The 26981-nt window shown below is 40.7% G+C and overlaps 1 protein-coding gene across 1 annotated transcript; it reads left to right on the top strand.

The window, feature by feature from the left end:
• Positions 1–1960: 1960 nt before the first annotated feature.
• On the top strand, positions 1961–25718 carry LOC104571619 (pituitary tumor-transforming gene 1 protein-interacting protein). The gene is made up of 9 exons (XM_088533568.1): positions 1961–2060; positions 2282–2415; positions 2783–2842; positions 5011–5127; positions 8144–8252; positions 10717–10828; positions 13923–13991; positions 19035–19081; positions 25279–25718. Exons 1-9 carry the CDS (start codon positions 1961–1963, stop codon positions 25326–25328), a joined length of 798 nt encoding a protein of 265 aa, XP_088389694.1. The 3' UTR covers positions 25329–25718.
• Positions 25719–26981: the final 1263 nt, after the last annotated feature.

Consider the following 26981-nt stretch of genomic DNA (forward strand, 5'->3'; position numbering starts at 1 on the left):
GTTTGTCAACTTAGCTACAATTTAAGCACCTCAAATGCTTTTGCATTCAACTGCCTTTGAGTGCAAGGGCATTGAATGCAGCGCTTTTTAGTTTGTGTATTGGAAAAGACAGTCATTCCTTCTTGACCTTTTCGGTGCCACTCCCAATTTTGCAGATCTCTGCTTCCTTAACTCTGGTCTGCTGAACTGCATCCACTTACAGAAGCAGCTTGGTATCTTTGGTTGCCTTTCTTAGTCCCCTCTGTGCCTTTACTAGCCCAAGAGCATATTCCAAGTGATTCAAGAATATGGAAACAAGAAAAAAAGATTCAGAACATAAACATCTGTGGAATTTAACACACTGCAAAAATGGATAAGGAGCAGAATTCAGCGGAAGAAGACTGAAGCCTTCATGAACCAGCATTGCCATATGTTAAACTCAGGTAACAACATCTTGGTTTCCATATGGCCCTTACTGCCCACACTTTGGCTTTGCTTTTTTAACACCCTCCACTCGATGAAGACAGAAGCAGAACCTCGAATGCTGCTGGCAGAAACCCAAAGATGACACAGGCAAAATGAAATGCAGATAGCTTTTTAATTCATAGGTTCAAACTGCATTTAAGGCAAAGGGTTCTTCAGATCAGCCCCCCCTGAAACTACCGAGTCTCTCCCAAAGACGTCCTGGCACAGACAGCGCTGGCTGTCTTTGATGGCCAGCAGCCCACCTTAGCACCCAGCCGCAGGCTCAGATTTGTTTCCTTTAATTTCAGGCACTGGCCTGATGCTAATTCCCTCTGAACTGCTTTCCGGAGCTGCTCCTTTCTTACCATGGGGGATTTTAAGGAGCTTAAGCTCCTTAGTAAGGTAAGTCAGGTGCCTCAGGTTAGACAGGATAGTGAGGCGAGCTCTCTGAAGTCACCCCTCTCCTCTGTAATGCTCAACTGCATTCGCGAAAACATCTCAAAAGCCCTCGAGGGTCTGTTCTGCTTACACGTGCCCACAAGCCAGCTCCAAAACTACCCTCCCAAGGTTTAACACCTTCATTCATGAAGAAGCATTGATGGCAATGGTATCATGACATGAGACCAATGAAAGCATTTGAGATAGAGCTCGTTTGTGCAAGAGGTTCACAAGCAACTGATGTCCCTGGCAGCGCCATGGAGGAGATTGTTCCTGCTCCTTGTTAGTTCCAGGACAGAGCAGGACACCTGTGGAGCGGCTGGGGAAGTTCTGGTTATTTAGTCTGCAGGAGGCTCCGGGGAGACCTTATCACTCCCTACAACTACCTGAAAGGAGGCTGTAGTCAGCCTCTTCTCCGGAATAACTACCAATACCACAAGAGGAAATGGCCTCAAGTTGCACCAGGAGAGGGTCAGGATAGACATTAGGAATGATTTCTACATGGAAACAGTAGTGAAGCATTGGGACAGGCTGCCCAGGGAAGTGGTGGAGTCCTCATCCCTGGCAGTGTTGAAGGAACGTGTAGATGAGGCACTTGGGGACATGGGTTAGCAGGGATGGTGGTGATGGCTACCACCACCCTTGATGATCTTGAAGGTCTTTCCCAACCGTAATGATTCTGAGTCCACATCCTCTTCCTGGCCACCAAGGGCTCCATCAGTTGCCTAGCTGCCACAGTGGCCCTAGCGCCACAGAGATGCCCTCCCAGAGCTTCGCACTTTTTCTCGCATGAGGAAATGAACCAGGGAAGGGAATTAATCCCTTAAACTGGGCAGGTCGTGGCAGAGGAGCCATCAGCTCCTTGCAGAGGAGGCTCAAGGGGAACCGCCGTGTCCGGCTGCACAAGGGCACCGCAGGGGCCCCCGCACCACGGCCACGGCCGGCACCGGGCGCCCCCAGCGCGGGGCCGCCCCGGCCGAGCCCGCCCGCCCGCCCTCCCGGCGGCGGCGGCGGCGGCGGCGCCTGCGCGCGCGGCGCTTCCTGGTGCGCGCGGGGCGGTGGCGGTGCCGGCCCCGCGATGGCGGCGCTGCCGCTGTGGCTGCTGCTGCTGTGGGGCCGCGCCGGGGCCGCGATGGCCCAGAGCGCCGCCGCCGCCTCCCCTGGGCCGCCGCCGCAGGGTAAGGAGCGCGCGGAGCCGCCGCGGGCCGGCCGAGCGGCTCCCGCCGCGGCTGCCGCGGGGGAGGGCCGGGGGCGGCGGGTCTGGGTCGCGGCCCGCGTGCGGGGCGGGTCTGGCTGCAGACTGGCACCTGCTTCTGCCATCGCGTTAGTAGAGAGGGTTCGGGTTAGGTGAGCAGCCCCCTCAGGTGCTACTGTCTCGTTTGCACCTGTTATGTTGCAGGAGCTCGCACAGGGCGATTGGTACCGCTCTGCCTCGCGTTGGCTGGTGCTGACAGGAGCGACCGCCAAGGGCAGCCCTCGTTAGGTCAGGGCGTCTGGGTGATGGCGGCCCTTGTCAGCTCAGGGCAGCCCTCGGTAGGTCAGGGGGTCTCAGTAGCCGTGGCCCTCGTTAGGTCAGGGCGTCTCTGTGAACCTTGTGACCTTTCTAGGGTTCAGGTTGAGGAGCCCCATTTGCTTTATGGAAGAGCCTGCACTCTGCAAGGAAATTCCCAACTTTGGGAGCCATCTGACTTGAGACAGAAGGAAAAAGGCAGCACCTCTGCCATTCAGCTACCGGAGTGGAAATCGCGAAGCTGGTGCTGCTGGAAGCCGCGGGCTGCCGGTTCCTGGCGCTTCTGAGAAGTGCGGGGCAAGCCGGGCAGTTGCGTTGGGCAGAAGGAGCGGAGTTGCCTAAGGATTTTCTATCAAGGAACTCATAAAATATTTTTATTGTCTAATTTAGGAGTCTGCCCCTTACACAAAATTTGGTGTTGATATGGAGAAGGATCATGATGTTAAAGATGTGGGTGACACTTAAGGACTAAGTGGAGCACTACAGAAGGTTTTGCCACAGGACTAGTATTCTGACTTTCTTTTTATCTAAGGGTTAAACAGTTGGGAAAAAGTAAGGAGATGCATCTAAGAATTATGAAATGCCTTTGAATTGCCGAAATGCTGCTCTTGTGAAAAGAAGGAGGGAAGTTTCAATGCTTCTGTGTGAGCTTGCAGAACTCTGCATAGCCTGCTGTTAAGTATTCTGTATGTCCAGCAAAGCGGGACTGCCGCAAAGTACCGCTACAAAGATGCATCTTCTGGGGCTTGAGGAAAAACCTACAAGAGCAGGACTTATTTACTGGAGCAAAGCAAAGGCTGGAAGATGTGGGCACTTTCTCCAAGTATGCTAGTGTTACCTTGAGAATGTGAGCAGAAAACGAATTAATATAAACTAGCAATAAACATTAGTGTAGGTGTTGAAATGTTCCCCACTATTTTAGTTGTCATGATTTTTCTTTTCTTCAGGAGAACAGTAAGACCAATTAAAGCATTTAACTGATCTTAAGGTTCAATAGTAGTCTTTAGCATATACTGCCTGAGAAGATATTTTAGAGCCCTGTCTTCTGAAGAAATCACTGTGTAGGCTACCTTTGTGCCCCAAAATGGTGGTGAAGGAAAGCTGATTTTAAACAAAATAGTGTTTTCATGCTATTTTAGCTGAGTTTTGGAGAGGAACAGACTTCTTTATGTATTTGTACATTAATACCCTAGGTCATGAGTATGTCTTCTAGAAACTGAGGTAATACAAATAGTGGCTTACAAATACTTAATAAAATTCATGTTCAGCTGAACAGTACGAACAGTAAGAGCTCTTTCTTTTTTTCTGTTCTTGTGAGAACAGACTCTTTATACAATGAAAACGGTCTCTGTGTAAGGTCTTAGACTGATGCAACCATTTTGGTGAATATTGTGCTCCTTATTGAAATAATGCTCCCACTGTTCAGTAAACACAAGGCATAGGCTTCATGTGAAGAAATGATATTTTGTTCTAATATGTTTTGTTTATTTTAAGTAGATGGTTGAAATAGATGTTTTGAATCAACATGTAGGAAGGGATGCTCGTGTTTGACAAGTATCCTTTAAAATACAACATATATACAACATAGTGGTACTATGGCTTGCATTTTTTTTCCTGATAAAGAATTTGAAAGTTCTTTCAAGTTCAATAAAGAACTTTTTTTTTTTTTTTATCCTTTACTCTCCTCCTTTCGGAGAGAACACCACACTTGGGGGATACTCAGATCTGTTTGGAAGCTGAGTGACCCAGGGAAATGCACAAATCAACCTTTTTTTTTCTACTTATTCATGGTAATGTCACACTTTTTGCAACAGGGCATGAAGAGGTTTAGGCCAGTGTTAATGCAGGTCAGTGGCAGATCTGATTCTCCCCTGTTCAGTTTAACAACGTATAGTAAAGTAGTGGTTGGTGGGGCAGTAAATTTTATTGAAGCTTTTCTATGAGGGATAGCTTTGAGGTTTGTGCTGTAATTATGTATATTCAAGTATTTTACATTAAGCAACTCTTTATGATCATCTTTTATTACAAACCTAAAGAAATAATAGAACTCTAATTTATATCACTTATAACCTGTTTTTTCAGGTACATACTGTTATAGGTTGTCTGCTATATTTTTTCAGTCAGAAGGCAGTTAAAACTGAAAAGCTTGTGAAACTTCCTCATGGGATAAGGATCTGATGAATGTTAGATTGCTCCTTTTTACTGTGGATGCTTCAGTTACTTGAAATGTAACTTAACCCAAAGTTTTAAGAAGTACTTGGTATTTCTGACAGTACTTCTGTAATTGATGGTTAGGAAGCTGCTTTCCTTAGAAGTCTCAAGTCTTTAATTATAACTGTGGTACATACTTGTCCATATGGAATAATGCTATTCAATTTATTTTGAGATTGAATTGAGAACTACTTTTGAGTTTTGTCCTCCTTCCCAAAATCTTGAATTTTCATTACTTAACATGCGAAGAACAACAATTTGATTTATAAATAAAGGTAAGATTATAGGTATATACCTAAAAGAAGAAAAAAGGCTAATGTTAATAGTGTTAACTGTTTGACGTTACTCTTATAAATACAGGTAAGCGTATAGGTATGTACCTAATAGAAGAAAAAACACTAATGTAGATATTGTGTTTGACATTACTGAGTGAAAATAAATATGATATCTGTGTATGTTTTGTTTTCCTAGCATGTTCAGATTTTTCCCAGAAGTCCTGTGAAGAATGTCTAAAAAATGTCTCGGTAAGATTTTAATCTCTTTTTTTGACTGATGAGAACTTACTGATTTTTACATTTAGTAAGATATTCTGTGGATAAAATGCCTTTCATTTCTTCTGTTCAGAACAGACGAGCTAGAAAATGAATTTAAGTAAATTACAAATGCTTTTCTCTAGAGCTGCCTCTGGGGATGCAGGTACTGAGGCAGACTGGTTCATGCTCATTAGGTGCTCAGACTTGTCTGCCTCTCTTTGGATACATCTGACCACAAGTGCTTGAGTTAGATGAGTCTAGACCAGGTTAGATGACTGATTCTGTAGTTAAGTGTCTTGATTTCCAGTGAGATTGCAGTTAAGGTAAGTGTTTGCTTGGACTTCAATTGGGCTTGCTTCTCTATCTGTTCCTCAAAGTGTTTGTAGCTCCAAAGCAAGGGGAGTAATAACAGCCCAAAAGCTGACTCTCTTGCAGATTCTCTGCAAGATTGAGGAAATCTGCCACAATGAAAGCAAGAGAAGACGTGCCTACTTGTCCCCATTTCTGACTTCAGATGTCAGTGCAAAGGAATACTTCTGGGGTCTTTAAATTACAAAAGTTAACTTTTGTAAAAGTAAAAAAAGTAAAGCTTTTTCCCTAGGGAAAGTTGAGAAAGTGTAGCGGTTTATGCTTGTGTCTGTTAGACCTCTCTTGGCCTTTTTAAAACAAAAGGCAAAACACTAATTGCTTTGTAGTGAGGTGGTTGCTCACTGTTAGACCTCTTTCGTAAAACACAGCATTGGAAAAAGAACTCTTCATCTTCTGAAATGTGATGTGGGAAATACCACTCATTAAATTAATTACTGGTGTGACTGTATGGGCAGTTTCTATAGCTATGTGGTTCAGACACAGTTTCTATAGCTATGTGACGCTGCCGGTGTATAAGGTCTAGGACTAGTTTATTAGCAGATCTACAAGTACAGATTTTCCTAACCTGAGGGCTACATGTTCACTTGGGAGAAAATTCCTTTGGATGTGCTTGTGTGCTGAAGGCAGAGAGCTGTAGAGCCATCATTCTCAGTGTCAAACCACTGACAGTGTCCAGGCTAGTTCTGATGACAGAATGATGGATAATTCAGTGAAACCTCTCTAATAGCATCAGTGCTGACCTTGAAGAGATGAGTTTAGAGTTGTATTTTTTAAAAAAAGGCTTCAGAACAAAGCCATCAGCAAGCCATTAGCATTAGTGTAAGCAAAATAAAAGTGTAGGATTGCTGAAATCTTAATTGCTTCAGTAGGAAAAGTTAGTGTCTTGTATCAGAGACAGTGTAAATAGAGGAGGCAGTAGAAAAAATGAACAGATTAAAAAAATACAAAATAACCCTAAAATATGTTGTTAGCTTAGTCAAATAGACATAATCTGAGCAATGTGAATTCTATGCTAATTAAAATTGGGTTGGTCTTTAGAGTAGCTGTGTAACTGTTTTCTCTTGTTTTTATCAAGTAGTCCTGTATGCTTGGTTTTTTATAGAAAGTGTGTGGTTATTTATTTATCTTTTAAGTTATATTATGCAAGCAAGAGCATTTATGGGTGCAGCAATAATTACTGAATAAGATTGCACAGTAAAACCTTTGTATATGTTTGCAGCCTCAGTGTTCCAGAGTTTTCTAAAATCTTATTTTTAACAACAAATCCGTCTTTCCCTTAGGTGTGGAATTTTCTTTGTTCTACTAACAAATATATGGAATATATTTTCTTATTATTTTTATTTTTAGGAGATCTTGAGATAAGTCACGTGTACATTGTAATGTAGCATTTTGTGTTCATGGCTATTGTCTTATTTCTTTTAATTCTGCAAGCTTATCCTTACAATGAGCATAGGCTGAGCATACACATCCTTGTGTGTGTGAGACAACTAAAACAAGGCTGGTGAGACCCATCACAGTATGAGCTTGGTAGCTAGCATATGGTGCAATGGTTATGTGATTTACCTCAAAATAAAAGATTTTCAGTTCGCCTAAAGGTTCTGTGTTTTAGGATTCCTGTTAAAGGAGTGTTTTGCCCTCATTTGTTTAGGTTCTTTCTTTCTTTTGTTTTTTAATAACTTCGTTTTGAAAAGTGGCTCTATTTCTTAGTATTAGGAATGAGTGGATTAAAAGATTTCTCTCTTGCTTTAGCCTTTGCACCAATCAGTTACTCTGTCATCTACTGCCTTTGAGGCAGGAACATTTTTAATAATTACTTGATGTAGTCTCTGTCACAGTAGTACAGCTGACTTTTTTTTTTTTTTTTCCTCTCCTGGTGGAAATCAGCAGTCTAGAGTCATTCAGATTAGAAGAGGTATCAGGAGGTCCCTCTAATCCAGCCTCATGGTGCACACAGAGTCACTGTTAAATTCCAGTCAAGTTTCACAAGGCTTTTTAGCTTAGCACGTATTACTCTTAATTACTTTCGAGTAGTTGATTTTTATTATTAAATAATTGAACCAAAAAGGTGTATTCTGTCCAACATCCTTGATTAAAATAAAGTCTTAGGGGAGTAGTTTTGTGCAGAAATTGTTTTAACTCTCAGTTGTTTGTGCTGAAGTGTCTTTGTGGAAATATTTGTGATTCATACAGTCTACCAGTTATAAAATATGAGTAAGTTATTCTTGTCTCTGCACTTGTTTTAAGAGTGCAGAATCTGGGACAAAGAGTTTCCTTTGTATTTGCTGTTTTCTAACCCTTTAGAGCAAGCTAATCAACTTTGTAAAATTGTCACTGTTTCTCAGAGTTATGTTGCTGATAGTTTTGTTTTCAATCTGATAAAATAGTTACTCATTCAAAACTCCTTTGCTATTCAACTCAACCGCTAAAGAAGTTTTGGATGATGGTAACAGGAATGCTTGACAGAACAGGATATTTTTTTAAGATTCATTATGGAAAGGTCTCATCTAGGAACCATGTGTTATCTAAAAATGCCAAGATCGACATTTAGTGCTGACAGATTCTGTCTGTTGGAGGAGCTATATTGTAAGACTAAATTTTAAACTGTTTTCTGAAGATGTAACTTTTTCTTCTTATGCAGTGCCTTTGGTGTTACACAAACAACACTTGCATCGACTACCCCGTAAGAAGTATTCTGCCATCATCTTCCTTATGTTCACTCTCAAAAGCTCGATGGGGAGTTTGCTGGAGTAGGTACTAATTTTACTTTTGCTGTAGAAATATGTCAGTATACTTGGACTAAAGTAAGACTTTTTTTTTCCTCTTGCCTATTCCTGAGAATTTATTTTCCAGGGTAAAGCAGGGCTTATGATTTTGAACCATGTTCTTGAAGCTTTTGGACCTATGGAACACACTCACTGAAAAACTGAAAAAGGTTCCTTAAGCAACTCAAATAATTAGACTGAAGCGATGGCTTTAAGACACTTGCTGTTTGTTAGGGTTCTTCTGATCAGCTGAGATGCACTTTGGAAATCCCTAATGTTTCCTGTGCTGTATGTGATTGCACAGGTTTTGCCTGTTTCTTAAGTCGTATTTCTGAGACTCAAAGCTAATAAGGTCAATGTTTCCTAAGCTGTGTATGTGCATGCTTCTAGTAACTGTCTGGCTCCCCAGTTTTCAGTCTGCTGTGGTGACAGCAGTGAACCAGGAATGGAGCTATCCAAAAATTCTTGACTGCTTTTGCTTAAGCCCCTGAAAAAGCCATGCCCTGTAGGTGCTGAAGGCAGTGCAGTTAAGGTTAAAAAGTGCATAGTGGCTCTGGAGATTGAGTGCTGCCTCATTTCACTGATCCTATGTTTCCTTTTGCTTTGCATTTCCTGCTGCAAAATACACTGCAATGCATATGCAGCCATTGGGGTGAAATCTTTTTTAGAGGTATTTCTGGAATACTGTGCACAATTCTCAGTTCTGCCTGGATGGGGGCAGAGAACAAACAAGACCTTAGAAAGGCTGTCATATGAAAAAGATTGAGCGTGGCTTTCCTCCAGCAAAGCAAAGGCGTGTGGTTTTCTGGGTGTTTGTGCATAAAGAGCAGGATGCTGAAAGAAAAACAAGTGTGGGGGAGAGCTGTCAGTGACTCTGATAGCTGGAAATTAGAAAAAAACATGCTGCCCTCAAGAGTGGTGAGCTTCTGCAATAGTCTTGTGTAAGTGTAGTGCAGGTTTAAAAAATGCTGTTAAAGTGGATTGTGTGGGAGTTTATGAAAGCTGCTGCTTCATGTAATCCCCACAAAGGAGGTGACTAGATCGGAAAGTACAGGAGAACTTGACCACCTCTCTGTTCTTAGGAGAAGTTCTCCCTGCTTTGTGCTTACTGTTGTAAGAGAAAACTAGGAACTAAAAATCTATTTCTAAGAGTTATAAAAAGTAGAAATTATGTCATTTCACTGAGAAGGTACATTTTTAAGGAAGTTAGACTTCCGATTTCATAGTTAATGCTGTTAATATGAACAGTTATTATGTTACTATGAACATCTATTCCTTTCTAAAAGGATCTTACTCCGTGTCCTCCTGCAAAGTGGCAGAAATGGCAAATCTGACTCTGTGAAAACAAAGGTGAATACTGCAGCCCTTGAAATTCAAAAAGATGACTGGCTCTCAGATACAATTTTATATGGAATATTTCATATTCAAAATTAACCATGCATTAATCATTTTAATCATTATAAAATTTTCCCTATCATTTATAAAGTTACATGCCACTTGACTGCATGTTGTCTTATATCACATAACAATAAACCTCAGTAATTTTAATTGACAATGGCCTTGTTGGCCAGACCAGTAAAATAGCTGAAGAAGGGGCAGTCATAAAGTTCTAGTGAAATGCAGAGTAATTCAGTCTAAAGCTGAATTATGAAATGAAACACCTTGGGTTAGGTGAACAAACAGTTGAGTTGCTAATGTGACATGATAAAAATGATGTTGATGCTACAACTTTTGGTTTTAAACAGAAATGGGAACGTATGTTTTTCTTTTTGTTTAGGTGTGAGAAGAGATAGTTCCTTTCCTCCCTTCTCCCCTCCCCACACTTTAGATCATAATTTAAAATAGAAACATTGTGTATGTGTTGGGATTGGTGTGTGGGGGGGGGAAGTATTTCCTGCATAGTACAATAATTTCCTAGTGTTCTGTTATGTCTTTTAAAATAGCTCCTCCCATGTTGCTTTCACTGCTTTGATTATATGATCCCTCTGCTTTCTTCCCGATACCCATTCTTTCCCAGACCATCATGTTTATGTGTTTGTGTGTGGTTTGTTCATGTGTGCTTTTTTTTTTTTTTCTTTTTTGAATACAGCCCTATCCCAGTTTATAGTTGCATATATTGTTAAGATTACTAGAAGCAAGCATGCAGTCATATACTCTGATCACTCTTTGGATGTAGAAGATGACTTAGTGTTAGTTTTATGCTGGGCTTCTTCAGTTCTTCTCCCTTCCGACTGTAATTGTCTGGTGCCAGGAAGAGCCGAGGAATAATTAGACAGTTGGGGAGATTGATGGTGGGTTACACTGACTGCCGCTGTCTTGTTACAGTGCGCTCTCTAACTGCTTCTTGTAGAACTGAAAAAGAAATATTCTTGGGAGGGAAAAGTTAAATGGAAGATAACGAGATGCTGATGCTGAGCTCTAACGAGCTGAATGTGCTCATGTTTTTCAGTGAACTTTGAGGGTTTGCTCATCGCCATAGCTGTAGCAGCTGGACTCATCCTGGTGTCCGTAGCAGTCTGTTGTTGCTACTGCTGTTACTGCAGAAGGCGCCGCGCCAGGAGGTAAATACAGATGTTTGTTTCCTTCTACTAACTTTCTTTGCTGGTCTTGCCTGCCTGCCTACAACCTTTCCTCTCCAATATGCTAAGAATGTTTTACTTTGCTGGTGGAGTCCTGTTGGTTGCTTTCTGTTGTTTGTAAAAGACGACAGGAAAAGATGCCTCTATCTAGAGGCAGTGCTACATTGGAAGTGATGCTGTTGTTAGTGCTAGCATCCCATATGTGTTTTTAAAGTAGGCTATTGCTTTATGCCTATATATTGCTTTATATTTTCATGCAATATACAATTCCTTATTAAAATTGCACATAAAATACTTGAACAGCCAAATAAATACTTGCTTCTCCTGATGAGAGAAAAATTTATTTCAAGCCAAGCTTGTGCAAAAGCTGAAGGGCCTGCGACGGGGGAGACGCTTAATATGGGACAATGTCCCACAGCACTGCGACATGTCCCATGCTTCAGAGTTTGCTCCAGGTTCCAGCAATCACCAGTTTCTAAGTAAGGAGCTGTCTTTGCCATTTCAATCAAATAACTTAAATGGAAGATGAGACCTTTTCTTAAGATTGTAAGGATGACTTACTGACTTTCAAGCAAGATAATTCTGCAGAAATCAAGTGTTCCTTCGTGCAGTCGCAGCTAGCTCTCTTCCTTTTCTCCTTCAGTACTTCTCAGGAACAAAATGTGGACTGCCTTTCTTTATCTGAAATAAAGTAAAATAGTGTTCTAAGTGACTATAGCTCATTGCTCTTGAGATATTTTAGAATTTAATGCAATTGTACAGAAGCCAGTAGAATGTGCTCTAGCAGTGACTTCAGGAAGTGGGAAAATGGTTTTAAACAGCATGTTTAAACCTACCTATTGGTAGGTCTACCAAATCTGTGCCAGTGGAAGAACAGATAACTGTAGCTCTGTTCTGATAAGCCCTGGGGCCCTATAAAACTCACTCAGATTTTATACAAGATTTGCCAACTTCCCTCCTGAAGACCTGAGTCAGCCCCTGTGGCTGACATGCCAACAAATCTAGCTCAATCCTGTGGAAAAAAGAATTGTGCTGGACTTCCGTTTTAGTAGCTAAGTCATGAGTCAATTCTGTAACATCTTATGCTAAAAACAGAGCATTAGTTGAGAGTATTTTTCTGGGAGGACTCTAAAGGTGCCACACTTAATCTTCTGGTACTTAGAGGATTTAAAAATCTTGTCAGAGTGAGGCTCAGCTTATTTCCAGAGGTTTCAGAATTTATTACACAGAAGCCTGAGATATTACTGGCTTTAAATCTACTGATTCTCAGCAGGCATCCTTTTGCTTTTTACTTCCTCAGTTCTGGGGCCTCCTTTTCCACAAAATATATAAATATGTTTTGAAGCATGAAGTAAATGGGAGAAGGAAAACTTACAGGAGTGTAGCATGAGATCTGTTTTACTGACTTTTCAAAAACTCGGGTGTAACTTTGTTCTATCAAACCATGAGTATTCCTTCCAGGAATTTAGAAACCGAGGAATCTTAATGCTTAAGAAGCAAGCACATCTTATTTCCTTAAAGACAGGGAGTAATTAGGAACATAAATCCTTATATCAGGGATATAGCTGGTTTCTCTGACTCCATGTGGGACTGGAATTCTAGGACTATCAACACATTGTTTTAGCTCATTATTTTTGTTGTGTGTTTGACCTTCCAAAGAATCTTATTGCAGACTTGAGAATATGAACTATTCCTGAAACTGTGCTAAAAATACTTTCTCTTGAACTTCTTCAGTTTGTTAAAATAAAAAAAAAGATTAATTCCAGCCTTTCTGAATTTGAAGAAAAGCTTCATGTCTTCAAAGTATATAGAAATTAGAGGAGAGTTAGTACTTTCTTTGTTACCGTGAAGAAATGTATGTTCTGAATCCTATGTCAGCATCTCATTAATTTGATGGTTCATTAGTTAGGTGGAAATGAAGAAGGAGGGACTAGGGAAATTGTGTATGAAATACTAAAAAGAATCTGAATTATTGGATTGTACATAAAAATAGGTTCAAAGACACATATGGCCTGATTAATCAGATAGAAAAGTTGAATTTCGTTTCCAATTCTGTTCCTAAAGTCGATTTCAGATCTTTACATGCTCTAATTAACCACTGGATGTCACTCTTGCTTAAATTGCTTGCTGGTGACTGCAGATGGGTGGCACTGTTGCTGCCCTTTTCTCTACAGGCAGATGTGTTAAACTTTGTCATACCGAACATCTTCAGATGGTGCATTTGGTTTTGCACCTGAGGAAGCATGGCAGGTGTCATTCACTGATCCTGCAGAGCTGCAGATCCTCTGTTAGAACCAAGTAACAAATCATAAATACCCTTTGGCATTTACTTTAGTGACCTACAGTTCTTATGTGGCATGTTTAATGGTTCAGTGAAGCTGAACTTCCTCAAGGGTGGGTCACAAAACTTTTCCTAAGTTTGGGAATCCAAAATTGGTGGAATGCTGCGATGTGCCTTTAATGCATACATCCAGTAGAGCATGTCTGCACGTGCACAGCATAGAGGCCTGGCACCTCCCAGAATCGTGTAGCTCATGCACACTCAGGAATATTCTTGCCCTGTATCAGGGAAAGCAACTGCCAGGCCAGTTCCTGCAGGCTACTTTCCTGGGGGCCACTTGAGATTGAGTAGTGATGGTTATTGGAAAGATGAATTGTTCTGACATCAAAGACACGTGCACCATCAGTCTTCTTCCAAGAGGTACCAGGAGACTTAATTGCCTGTATGTGTGCGGTAGGCTCGCACCAAAGGGAGGGGGGCAGGAGAACCTATAGAGAAAATGGTGAGTGGGAGACAGGACTTTGGAGTTTATCAAGTCTGCAGCCTATTCTTGAGAGGCTGTAAATTGCCCTGTGGATGGTGTGTGGCTACAGCTAATGAAGCATTTGAATATTATAAATGTGAGAGGGCAGTTCTACAAATTATACTTATTCAGCAGTGTAATTTTTACATAGTCGTAAAGTCTGTGTATGAGGGCAGGCTATAAATCTTTTCTGAAAATCAGTTAAATGACTAAACTCTGTCTAGCACTGAGTTGTTTTTTCTTTGTGTACTTTCATTCCTTCATTTTTCTAGCAGAGCAGATGAAGAAGAAGAAAGATTGGCAAGAAATAAAGAAGAGCGAAGGCTACAGTCTCTTCAGCGGTAAGTTCAGTCAGTTTGATATGAAACTGCACAGTTCTTGGTAGTATAGAAATATTCTGTCTTTCTGAGGAGAGCTCAGGGGCTGGTGGTTGCTATGGAATTAGACATAGTGAAACTTAGTCTGTTTTTTAAAAAAACGGAGCTCAATGGGTTTACAAACCCAGGTATATTTCCATAAGCGAACGTGGAGTCAGGTGCCTTAGACTGCTGTTCACTCTCCAGGACTGATACAATCTTGTGGCAGGGATTAATGCTGAGGTGAGGCAAGGAATTTAGAGATGTAAAGTGCTTTTCAGAGTCATTTGGCAACCAGTTCTTATTCTTTTAAAACCTGTTTGAGAAAGGTGGAGAAGCTGATAGGGAGATACTGATTAGAAGTTTTGCTGAGGAAATGGAAAACTCTTTTATGCCTGTACAGTTTTTCTGCTGCATCATCTTTTGGCTCAAATCTGTATATCTGTGGTGTTTGATTCTCCTGAAATAACTGCTCCTTGCGGTTCTCACAACACTAGTCTTTCCTGTTAATCATTGATAATTTTCTGTCCTCAGAAAAGCCATTGACCAAGTGAAAAAATATGGAAGTGTTTGTTCTCAGGTATCCATCAGTCATGAGTATCATGAGACTAACCATGCTGTATTGTGAGCAAATCAAAAATCAGTGCCCAGCTAACAACTATGAGATGCAGATCATAAAATCATAGAATCCTTAAGGTTGGAAGGAACCTCTAGAGATCATCTAGTCCAACCCCCCTGCACACGCAGGGTCACCTAGAGCATGTGGCACAGGACTGCGTCCAAGTGGGTTTTGAAGATCTCCAGAGAAGGAGACTCCACCACCTCTCTGGGCAGCCTGTTCCAGTGTTTAGATTGCAGAATGTTCTGCCATTCTTTTGTTCTTCCCAAACTGCTGAAAAATACCATACAGCTGCTTTGCAAAGATAAACTGTTCTGAATCTTCTCCCTCTCCTGATCTACTGCAGTGTCTCTTCGCAGGTATTTGGATTTTATGAATGCAAGTCCTATACTTTACATACCAATATTTGCATTATGATTTTTATTATCTTCTGAGAAAACCTCTGTGTGGTGGTTATTGTGGTTTGTTAATTCTTACGTGTCACCTTGCAAAAAGACATAGTAAAATGTCCTCTAAGATAATTTTACTGATGGTGTGGACTCTTGCAGAGTCAATATGAGATGTTCTTTGCCTGATAAGCCACACTGGAATGAATTGATAAGATTGATTGATAAGATTAATTGGGACTTCAGAAGAAATCAGTCTGGACACTTGTTATTCTTCCCCCAAAGGTGTCGACAAGCTGAGTCCCTCATTGTGTGTTTTTGTCACTGTTATTGTCTAACAAAGTATATTACCTTTAGAAAGCACAGCAAATAGGCATAACTTTCAATACAATTCAAAAGTGACATGTAGCTGTGCTTGTTATTCAGCCTATCTAGACAGCATTGTCAGTCTGACCATTTCAGTTGCGTTTGAAAACTGCATTGGTAAAGCAGCAGAGAGAATAGCAGCAATAGCAGTGACACAGAGAAGCAAAGTGGTCTTAATCTAAAGAGAAGGAATCCTGCAGAGAATCTCAATGTTTGTTGTTTATCAAAACCATGTGCCTTGTGCAGAAACATCTATCCTTAATATTTTGCTACGTTATCCAGTTAAATCAGGACTTAGCTTTCCCTAAAGCAAAGGCTCGTAAGCAGGCGCAGAGGGGATAATTCCTGCCATAACCTTTCCACTGTGACCCGTTGTCGGCTTGCCCAGGTTCTTTGCCCAGTTAACCTGTGCCTGTGCAGGAAACATGATGTTCCCTGCTTGCAGGGCTCGCTGTGCACGCCTGGTGCTTAGCACATACTGCACAGGCAGCGTGCAGTCCACTCCTGCATTAACCTGGCAATTAGCATCCCTTCCAAAGCTTAGTGCAGCTGCCCGCCTTCCTAGGCTGTCTCAGATCAGATGTGTCTGTGGATCAGATGAACTGCTCCAGTGACAGGAGAAGGCTCAGAGCAGCCCTGAGCCATTTCCTATGTTCTCTGTATGTGCCTGTCACGTGGCTTGGGAGGGATTTGTAGGGTCATATCCGACTACCAGTGCTGGGAATAGGCCTCTTCTGGTGGCCTTGCTCTTTTTACTGCTTGCTTCTGGTGAGTCCTTAGGAGGCCAAATTGCTGGTAGCAGGGGCTTAACAAGCCATTTTTGACCAGCAAACCACAGGGAAGCACCATGTTGTGCTGCATGGTCTTTCCCTTTTGCTGAGGGAAAGTCACTTTGCTAGTGACTTAGCCCTTAGAGAACATGTATCTTGTCCCAAATGAGGTCTAGTAATACCAGAGAACTTAAAACTCAATGGAAATGCCTTTTGTTTCGTGGACTGTGAATAAGTTTGTCTCTAAATAGGGATCTATAAGTAAACTATTGAATTTTTAAAGACAGTCGTAAATATGAATTTCTAGAAGTAAATATTTTACTGGAGTTTCTACTGCAGCTGCGGTGGTGGGTACGATGTTTGACTTGGCATCAGTGTCTAGTCTGTTTTTCACCCATTTTATACTCCCTCTCCCCTTTTTTTTTTCTCAGTTTAATGTTTCGTGGCACTTGGCCATCCTTTTTTCCCACCAGTCATGTCAAGACATCTAGACCGTATTTTCCGAGAGGTTATGTGAAATAATGCAAAGCTGAGATGTACTGACAGTCTTTAAAACCCTTCTGATGTGCTTAGCCCTTTGACACAGGTTACGGGCCTCCTGCAAAGATACCCTTGAGAGAATGGGAGTTGTTCAAGTCTCGACTGGATTTAGTATCTTCCAGTCTGCAAGTGTGAGGACTGAGGGGAATGAGTGCAATCTGTAAAGTTTTTCACATAACTTCTGAAAATAACTGGATAGTTATCCAAGTAAATAGATACTCAGATGGGAAGAAATAGGCACAGGATTGCTCCTGTGTCTCTTACCTTGTTAGCTGGTTTCTTTTGTGGGATACAACTACTTCATATATTGCTGTTTAGAACAGTTAGCTGTGGAAGCGGAACAGGGCTTGGCCTGGGCTTCACTTAGGATTCCACTTGTTTGCCATTAGCAAACTGCGAAAACCAAGCAAGGAAGTCCAAGCTGCAGAAGTAAAATTAATGCAAGTTTCATTCCTTGGCATTTTCCAGCTTTTCAGCCACACAGTCAATGTCTGCATTTTAAGCCTAAAGATCAAGTATTTGTGTTTAAAATTCATTTTCCTGCGGATCCTGAGAGAAGGGTTCTCTTGGAATACCTTGGTGGTTGTTGGGATGAAGCTGTACAGTGAGCAGTGCTCCGCGGTTACCAGAAGGAAGAGACGAGTTGTCCTTTCACTGGCAAAGTTGAAAGCCCTCAATAAAACAGTGTTTGGGCTTATAATGAAGAGCAGGAGGGGAAGGAAATCGGAGTTTGGTTCTTAACTCAAAAATGTTAAAGGGAATTTGGTATTTTATTGCATAAATTTCAGTCCTTGATGTGACTTCAAGTCATCTCTAACATAAAAAATCAGTGTTTAAACAGTGGATTAGTGACTTTTTCTGAATGTTTGCTTAATTCTATACATGGTGTATAATATATCTTAGTACTATACAGAGTATATCAAGTAGTTTCTTGATTGAGAGCCAAAAATTTAGGATGCAGAAAGATGAAGTAATAGCAGTAGTGTTAAGAAACAGAACCAACTCACAACATGTATAATGACATTAATTGACATTAACATGTGAACTGTTCAGTAAGGCACCTTTGGCTTATTATTCATTGTCTACCTACTCAAAATTGTGTTTAGGTCTTCTCTGTTGATGTCAGACGGGTTTTATTTACTGTATGCTGAGTTCCTTGTGGGCGCTGTTATATAGTGCTGGCTACCTGTCAGGCTTTGAATGTTTCATAAATACTAATGGTTTTATCCTTCTGAAATTCAAGTAATGGAAGAAGCTGCTGTTGTGGGGCAGGAAACTTGTTTTGGATAGTGTAGGGAGGTATCTTAAGGTGCCTCTGAGATTTAAGGCCCTGCAGCCCCGTTTTGTTGTTTGTGTGTGTGTTTCCTCCCCATCCTTCCCCTCCCTTCCACATTTGGTTCTTGCTATGTTGAGGGCAGAGTCAGATCGACTAGTGACCTACTGAGGCTTCAGCTCTCTGGAATTTCAGGCAGGGAAAGGCCAGTTCAGCCCTTCAGTTCTCTAGGAAAAGGGTAATTGCTTTGGAGGACACACAGAATCTGATTAGCTGCAGGGATTGTTTGGAGGTGGAATGTGCATAGGGCGGATGGGATCTTTGGTGAATTAAGCTGTCAGCTCATAACAGCTTTCTGCTGAACATGTGCAAATTAGAACTGGGAAAGTCACAACTCATCTAATTGGGTTGAATTTTGATAGAGATAGGGGTATCTTTTTGATAGGGACAACAAATAGCTTGTTCTTAGGAAAATGTCCCTTTGCCAAATTTTACTTTTCTTCCTTGATAACAAAAATCCTGGAGCATCCCAGTGAAACTAATTTGTGGGAGCTTTTTTTGTTGTTCATCAACAAAGCAAAATATGTGTTCCAACTGCTGTGATAAAGGGAGATATTCCTAGAAATGATGGAGTGATTTCCATTTAACCTGCTTTCATTTTTTTTCTCCCTCCTTTGCAGAGGATTGAGCCACACTGTTTTCACAGCTAATTTTTGCAATTACATTCCCTTTTGGAAAGAGTTAGGGAATCTTCTGTTACTGCAACTTATATATAGACAAATGCCCGTGTGCATGTGTGTATATACACATATATATCTAGGTGCTTTACTTTGATATAGAAAAGCCAACATACTTATTTTTGCTTGTAAATATACACTACTCAGTGACCCAGCTGATTAATGAGGAATTATAGGGAGTCTCAGAGGTAGAATGCATAACTGATAAATATGTCTTGGAAATTCTTAATTGCATACTGATTAAAAAAAAGTTGTCTGATTGATGTAATTACCATATTTTGCTTAGAGCTCATAATAATTTGAATGTTCTTCTGATGCCATTTTTTCATTGTTGTAGGAAACATGAGAGAAAAATGAAGCATGATGAAATACGCAGGAAGTATGGTATGTGGTAATCTTTCATTAATCAGTATCTAAATGAATTCTTCTTTCCCTTGTCCTAATTATTATTAAAATTCACAACAGAAACAAGTTGCTCTGTGAGGAGCAGAACTAATCAATCCCTGTTTCCTACTGATGTGGGTCTCCTGTCAGCAGAATACCTGCTCTCATCACTGGTGTCTGCTTCATTTCCTTCAGTGCTAACTCCCCCTGGGCAAGAGACAGTGTGCTCTATGGTGTTTGCAGGGGTGTTACATATACTTAGTAAAATAAATAACTTCCTTTCGTCTCTCTGTAATTAAGAGCATGGCTTTTTATTTGTATTCCCCTAAATAGGGCCTCTGTTTTTTCCAGAAAACTTGTAGGACCTTAAATACCTGTCAGATTTGAACTTGATAAAACAACTTAGTTAAAAATTGGCTAGTTGACTCATGCTTATTTAAGGAGGACAGGCTGACCAGCAGCTAGGAAACTTTAAATCAGGCTGAAACCAAGGATAGAGCTTTAGCAGCATAGCTTAGGATATACATATATATATATATATGTATTTTGATGGACCCGTGATACAGCAGAGAACTCATGCTGTTAAGATCGTAGGGCCTGAATGTGGTAGGCTCTCATTAACTCTGTCAGTCTGCAGTTTTTATTTGATTTGTTCAGAAGGTTAATAGCACTGTGCATTCAGAGACTGATATGCTAAAAATGTGCTGCAGGTTTTTCAATACAAATCAACTAGTGTCAGAGAAGATGATGATGGATCTGAACAGTTGCTCAAAACAGTTACTTTTCAGTCTAATGTAAAATTCATTACAAAATTTTGGGAATGCCTTCATGAGTCTGCAGTGTGCTCTCTTGCTGATGTAGGAGTGATGCAGGTGCAATCTATAGGGAGTTCTCAGCCTGGGGAACATTTGCAGTAATACACTGCTTTGAGATGGAGGAAAAAATCCTCCTCCTTGAGTCGGAGGAGGAAGGAAGCTGTAGAAATTAAAAGTACTTTTTGTTAAATATTGATCATGAACTTCAATCCTGCAATATTTTGTAGTATTGTGGGCCCTATCCTTCAAACACAGCCTGGTTTTAAGTTTTGTTTGAGCCAAGCAGTTGAGAATAATCCAGGTTTAAAAGGGAAAGCATAGAACAACATGCACCTTTCATTGGTTGCTCCTTAGTAAAGGCCTTACAGTCAACTCTGACAACTTTGAGGCATTAGGATAGATCTGGTGAAAGAACTTGGATGTTTAAGATGATGGCTCTGTCTCCACAGTAACGTACAGACACCCGTGTAACTTCACATCTACACCCAGGGCTGTGCACGAGGATCAGACTAGGACACCTATGTGGGGTATCAAAGCACTGCCCTGGAGTAGAGTAGCATTTAAAACTGCTGCATTCATAGTTATAATCTGCAGGTGAAGCTAGATGCATGCTAGTGCCAGTTAATTAAGTCAGTGCCTTAATGAAGGACAAGTTCACAATGTTCATTGTGTTAATGGAAGGTCGGCCTTGTAAGGAGTCAAGTGCTTCACATAGTTGTGTTTTGCAGGGCAGTTATCACGCACACAAAAATCATATTTTAACAATTGGACTCAAACATCATTAGCAAATTTCTGTGTGCAAATTTGTTTTTTGACTTTTTGACAGCTTTGCCCTATAGAATAATTTATGCTATGAGATGTGCTGATTTGAGGCCTGGATTCTCGTATTCATCGTTTGTCCCTAAAGAAGAACCTAAATAGTATATGATATTTGGCGGATATGGGAAGGATGAACAAAACTGAATAAAAATGAAATAAATATAAAAGACAATATACATAAATTAATTCATAAAGCCACTAAATTATTGCAAATCTATATATCTTATAGTCTGATAATATGTAAAGAAATGACTTAAAATAATTCAGTGAGACTGAACAAGACTTCAGTAAGTCTTGCTATAGCCTTGACTTCTCTGTCTTCATTTTCGCTGTCTAGTGAATACATATGTTAGCATGCTAAATACAACCTAATAAAAATTGCTGCAAATAATTATGGAAACACTGGATTATTTTACACAGTTATTCATTGCAGAGGGGATTCACTGTTAAGTAGGAGTGTGTGAGTGGCAGAATGACAATGACTTTGTTAACCTGACTCTGTAGATTAAGATGATCATGCCTGAAATTTCAGTGTTTGGTTGGCTCGAAGGGAATGCCTTTTCTCATTTCATCCCCCAGCTTTCCTTATCCCATTTAAATGGTAATTACACATTTATAATGCATTGCAGGTGTCACTTTAGCCACAATCCCTTGGGAGCACTGCAAGCAATAGAGAGCTTTAGGAACCAGGACTATGCACTTTGAATTGTTTCTTTGTTGGAAAATTGGCTAGTATTTTTCATTTGCTCTTAGATGTGAATGCAGAATGATTACACAAATTATATGTTGACTGTTAGAAAATTTTCAAGTAGAATTCAGACTATTTTGCAGCTTCTGTAGCATACAAAGGAGCTGCAGCTTAATTGCTGCTGCATTTGCTGCTATTGTGCGTTCAGTTTAGCATTAGCAAGAAGCTGCTTTAGCCTTTATGTACTTCAGCATTTTGCTTGGTACTGGTGGAAGTGGAGTGTATCTCCGTTTTTACAAAATTATTGTGTTTCATGATTTTGGTCTTCCAAACCACTTACTTCAAATCTGCAAAGCTTTTGATAGCTAATTTAATGACACCCAACCCTTATTTTCTTTATTTTACACAAGACATTAATTTTATGTTTAGGAGTTTATCCCAGCAAATAATCCTTCTGCTCAGGAGAGGGGCTTCCTAATCTCGACCTTCTCTAGTGTTCTGAGTGCAAGGCAGGCAAATATTGTGTTGCTGCATGCTTAAAATATAGTCTGCTGTATGTTAAGCATAGAGCTGTTAATTGGGGGAGTTGAAAGTAAGGGGAAAAGTGTAATTAGAGGTGAAGATCTGCAGCATTCCACTCTAGCTCAATTTTTAAAGCATGTGCAGTATTTTATATTTCATCTGTGAATTCTGCTTTTGAGCTGTGCTACTAATGCTGAGGATCAGGTCACCATGACTGAGAGCCAGTGCTGTTAGCATAGTGTGTGGCATGGCTCTATTTGAAAGAGGTGTTAAGAGACCTCATTACTTCATATTGCTTAATGAAAGATTCTTGACCATTACACCTTTAAATTTTTCCATTTTTCCTTAACTATAGGTAAGTATATGTTAGATATTAACCTAACCTTTCTCTCATATTTGAGATATTAATATGAAAATAAAAGAAGTTGCTCTGAGGTCTTGTCCTGCATTTTTAGATATCTAAGTTCAGCACTAAGATGGAATGGACTTTGTTACAGACAAGTCTCCTGAGCCCTCCAAACCTCTGGCTCCGTTGAACCTGCAGGAGTCGCTTGCCAGCCGGGGGGTTGCGCTCGCTGAGGTCGGTGAGGAGCAGCGAGGGGCACATCCCCGTGTGGCTCGGGGCAGCGTGCGAGCTCTGCCTGGAGCCGACCCGCCGCCCCGCGAGCGCAGGCCCGTGGCTGCCCCGCAGCCGTGGCAGCTGGCAGCACCTTGCTGTGGTGCTCCCCTTCTTCCCGTGCATCTCCCTGTGCTGCTGGTGGCCGCTCGCTGCAGACGGAGACACCGCGTTCAGTGAGAGGTGTGAGGGCTGCTCCCTGCCCCCTCGCACTGAATGTAATAAGGTATTTGGAGGGCTGAAGATAAAAGAAATTTAAACACTGGATGTAGGTTGAAGAAGAAGGCTCATCAGATGTTGTGACTTTCGTGGTTACGCTTATTGGGAAGGAGGGTTTACCCTTTCCTCTCAGAATTTCTTTTGTTTCTGCAGTCAAGCAATCATAACCAATAATAATCTCACTGGACTGTCCCTTAGATGTTGAGGCCTGAGCTTTTGGATCCGCTATTGTAAAATAAATCAGAGCTGTCCTTGAAATTAAGTTGTAACATACTCATAATGCCTGATGAGTGGAAATTATATCTGTGTTCATTGTTAAACCTCATAGCTCAGTGAAACTAAAGCAAGTATTGCTGAGAATAGCATTTGTCCTAACAGTAAAAATGACACATTCATACGGAGTAAGAGGGCTAATTGTCTGAGACAGCTCTTGGTAGTGTGGTGAGGGATGTGCAGATAAATAAACACAGCGTAGAAGTTTCACAACTTTGGTTTGAGATTGACACTACTGGATGCAAAATAGCACTTGAATCAAATCTTCACTCTTTAAGCTGTCAGCAAGCCGAGCCTAGAGTTGAACCATGCTAGTTTCAGACCTGTAAGTGTCAGATAGGTGTTTCAAATGAATTGTATGAAAGGCAGATAATAAACACTTGCCAGGCTCCATAGAGAGAAATATGTGAGCTAAATAAAAGGAGGTGCATAGAACTCTGTGTGCATGTGTGTGTCAGTGCTCCTTCAGCAAGAAAGTAGCTTTTTTGTGGTTTGTGCTTTTTAGCTGTGAAACTCAGCTGCAGTGAGGAATATTCTTGATTACCATAAAGCATTTTTAATGGAGCCTTCAAAGAATCTTATTTCAAAATAAAAACTATACTTAAATGCCAAAGTTAATTTTGTCACAGGTCGTAAGCCACCTCCCTCCACTTTATGGGAAAGTCCTTGAAGTTTGGTTCTTGGAGTTCCACGAGGAATTTGTTATAGAGTTTGTTTTCATAAAATATTTTAGTATTTTAATTTCTAGTATTGTTGCTAATTTCCTGTGAATATTGTGTAGATGTTTTTGAAGGTATTTTAAAGGTAGGAAATACAGAATTGCTGCAGAAAAGAAATCAGTTGTATTTAACAAAATGATCCATAGATCTTAACTTTATGACTGTATTAAAGAGAGAGAGAGCAGTTAAGGAAGGGGCAGTAGCACTTTGGACACAATGTACTGTATCTGCTAAAGAGATGGCACGTCTTGTTACCTGGCTGAAGCTTTAGAAGTGCTCCTGGCTTACCCATTCCTTGACAAGGAATGGTCATAAGCTAGACGGGCTGGTCTGGATTTTAACTGCTTTAAGCTGCTTAGATGGGATCCTGTGCTCTAGGTGACCGTGCTTGTGTGTTCTCCAAAGGTCTCTTCCAATCTCACCTGTTCTGTGATACCAAAAATTAACTGCTTGAAATCTTTTCAGTTTGACTAACTATAGGAATTTTAGTGCATATTCCTTTAAGCTGCTTTCCCCCATGAGTTAGTCTGTCACGGGTACAATAATCAACACTAAGCAGTCACGCTTCTTGCTTGACACCTTCAGATACTCTGTTGGTTTGAAGGAAGTGCAGTAACTGCTCTCTGTAACTAAGAGTGGCTGCTTGTGGTGAGTGAAGAGTTGAGTTCAGCATCTAAGCATGGGTGCCCGTGGAAAAGAAGTGTGCTCTGAAAAGATCTAAGGGGGCTTCTTAACGAGCTTTGAGCAACGGGTCTAATCTTTGAACATTTGTGGAGCGGCTTTTGGCGCTCTCCTCTCTCCATGCCTAAACAAAAGAGCTAGGGAAGAGCCCACACTACAGTACACAAAAGTTGGTAGAAAAGATAGTAGCTTCTCTCTGTTCGTGCACAACAAAAGCTCTGCCTCCAGGCTCTCCTGGGGCTCCTTTGCTTTGAGTGCGCCCTGCTGCCTGGCGCCAATTTGCTGCGGGGTTTGAAGCGTTTTTGGAAGGAGGACGCGGCGGTGCCGGCCCAGCTGGGCCCCCACGCTGCTTGCTGACAACTCCTTGTGCAGAACTGCAGTGGGATTAAGGCAGAATAACAGTATCTGATGTTTTAAAGGATGGTGGTAAAAACGTGACTTTATAAACCGGCTGGTCTGCCTCTGCTTTTCCTGAGCTGTCGCTGTGCTTAGACGGTCTTGCAAACTTCTCCCTCTGACAAGTACATCTTGCAGGGTGCACTGCACAAATCAAAGGTGCTTTCTCCTTGCAGTCTTTCATAGAGCAATACGTTGCTACTTGCTAAATGGTGAAATACCCTTTTGCAATTTCAGTCTGAGAAATGAGGGCTTAAGAACGCTTCCAACTTACTATACTTGAGCTTCTGGCTAATTGAGCAGGTTTTGCAGGACAAGAATTGTCTCTTGATTTTGTTGTACAGACAACAAAATTCTGTTCTAGGCTGTTTCTAGGCTGCCTAGCTTTATAGACTACCTGTGTTGCTGCTGGAAAAAGAAAATAGAAACGAACCTGTTTTCTTTTACAGGTCTTCTGCAGGATTCTGATAATCCTTACAGCAGATTTGAGAATGAGTGAAGCTGAGAACCTTCTAATAGAGCTCTGATTCCAGAATACAGGAAGATCATCTTTTGCTTGCATTTGCCCTTTGGGTTTGTTTCCCATCACCAAAGATTGATTGTTTTTATCCAGTTATAAACCTGAGTGGATGAAGACTTCCTTTAAATACTTGTTTGCATTTTATTTACCTATATAGAGCTAATTTTTTATAAGTGCTTATGGGTAGTGAAATGTTTGTTAATTATGTTGATGTGTAAGTGTGAAATGTTACCTTTTCACTTTTTAAAGCTATCTTTTTGTCTGATTTAAATTGCTTATATTCATGATCATGTATTTGAATTTAATCTTAACTGCCATTTGAAAACAGTTGTTGCTATGTCCCTAAATAAAGATTTCTTTTTTTTCCTACTGTCTGTTTTGTACAATGACTGGCAGCAAGGAGCTTCACACAGCAGAAGTAGCTGATGTTGGTGCTGATGAGAAACAGGCACTTTCTTATGGGCTCTCTTGAGATGAGAATTGTTTTGTTTTGCCTTGAAAAAGATTTCAAAGATGTGTAACGTGTGAAGGCTGGGGAGGGGGGAGTGTATCTGTTCCTATGGAATGTGATGCAGATGTTTATATATGCTGAATATATCACAGATGTGAAGAAAAAATTACTCAGTTTAGCAAAATTGACAGAAATTCTTTCATCTTGAAATACTTATAAATTTTGACTAGATATATATGTCTAATTTTGAGAAGAAGAGCCAGGCTGTGTGAACATTTTCTTCTGTAAGCCTAATATTTTAATTAAAAAAACAAAGAAATGTTGTGTTTTTAACAGAATCTGTAAGAAATGTGGATTTTTTTAACTTTCTGTTTTTGTGGGGCTTTTTGTTTATTTTGATATTTTTGTAACATGTTTCCTCCATCTCTCTCTTCACAGAAAAGGTTCCAGTGAGTGTTTTTACCATCTTGCTGGGATGATGCATCAAGTGAGGAGCTCTTCTTCCTTGTGATTCTGCACGTTTACTTTCCCTTGCTATGTATTATCCATTAAAGAAATTTTACAGTGTTGAAGATGTTCATATGCTGTTTTTTCAGGCTTCCTGAGGTGGAACACTTTCAAATCTTTCACTTGGTTCTGTTGTTCTTTACTAATTTTGTTTAAAATAAAGGAGCAAATGTAAGTTTGAGAAGGAAAAGAGTTTTCTTTTTATTATTTTTATTATTATTATTTTTTGCTTTCACCGTTTTCTGATAAAAGCAGCAAGTCCAAGCACCCCACATGTGTCGTAGGAGTTAGAGGTCGTGCCTGCAGGCATTCAGGGGACTTGCCCTTCTTGCCAGTGTCAAAGAGTCTGCCTGAAGTCTGGCATCATCATCTGGCTGGTTTTGGTCGAAGGTTCATTCCCCATCTTTCACTGTATTCTTTTCCTCCTTTGAGACTATAGATCCTCAGACATTTTTTTTTTTTTTAGAAATTTGGATCCATTTCCTGGCTCTCCAGTGTAACCAGTGTTATGAAATAACTGCGCTAATTTTCACTCACATTCTCACATTTTGTACTTTATTGGTAAGCCGCTGCATTTAATTTCAGATGTTTCTTCAGCTGTCAGCTAGTCTCAAGTCTAAAGTGCTATTAAAAGGGCTGTCTTTGAAGAGTGATGATCTGTGATAAGAGTGAGT

Source organism: Tinamus guttatus, unplaced genomic scaffold, assembly GCF_059628265.1.
Source record: "Tinamus guttatus ecotype Peru unplaced genomic scaffold, ASM5962826v1 Tinamus_guttatus_pri_ptg000509l, whole genome shotgun sequence".
NCBI lineage: Eukaryota > Metazoa > Chordata > Aves > Tinamiformes > Tinamidae > Tinamus > Tinamus guttatus.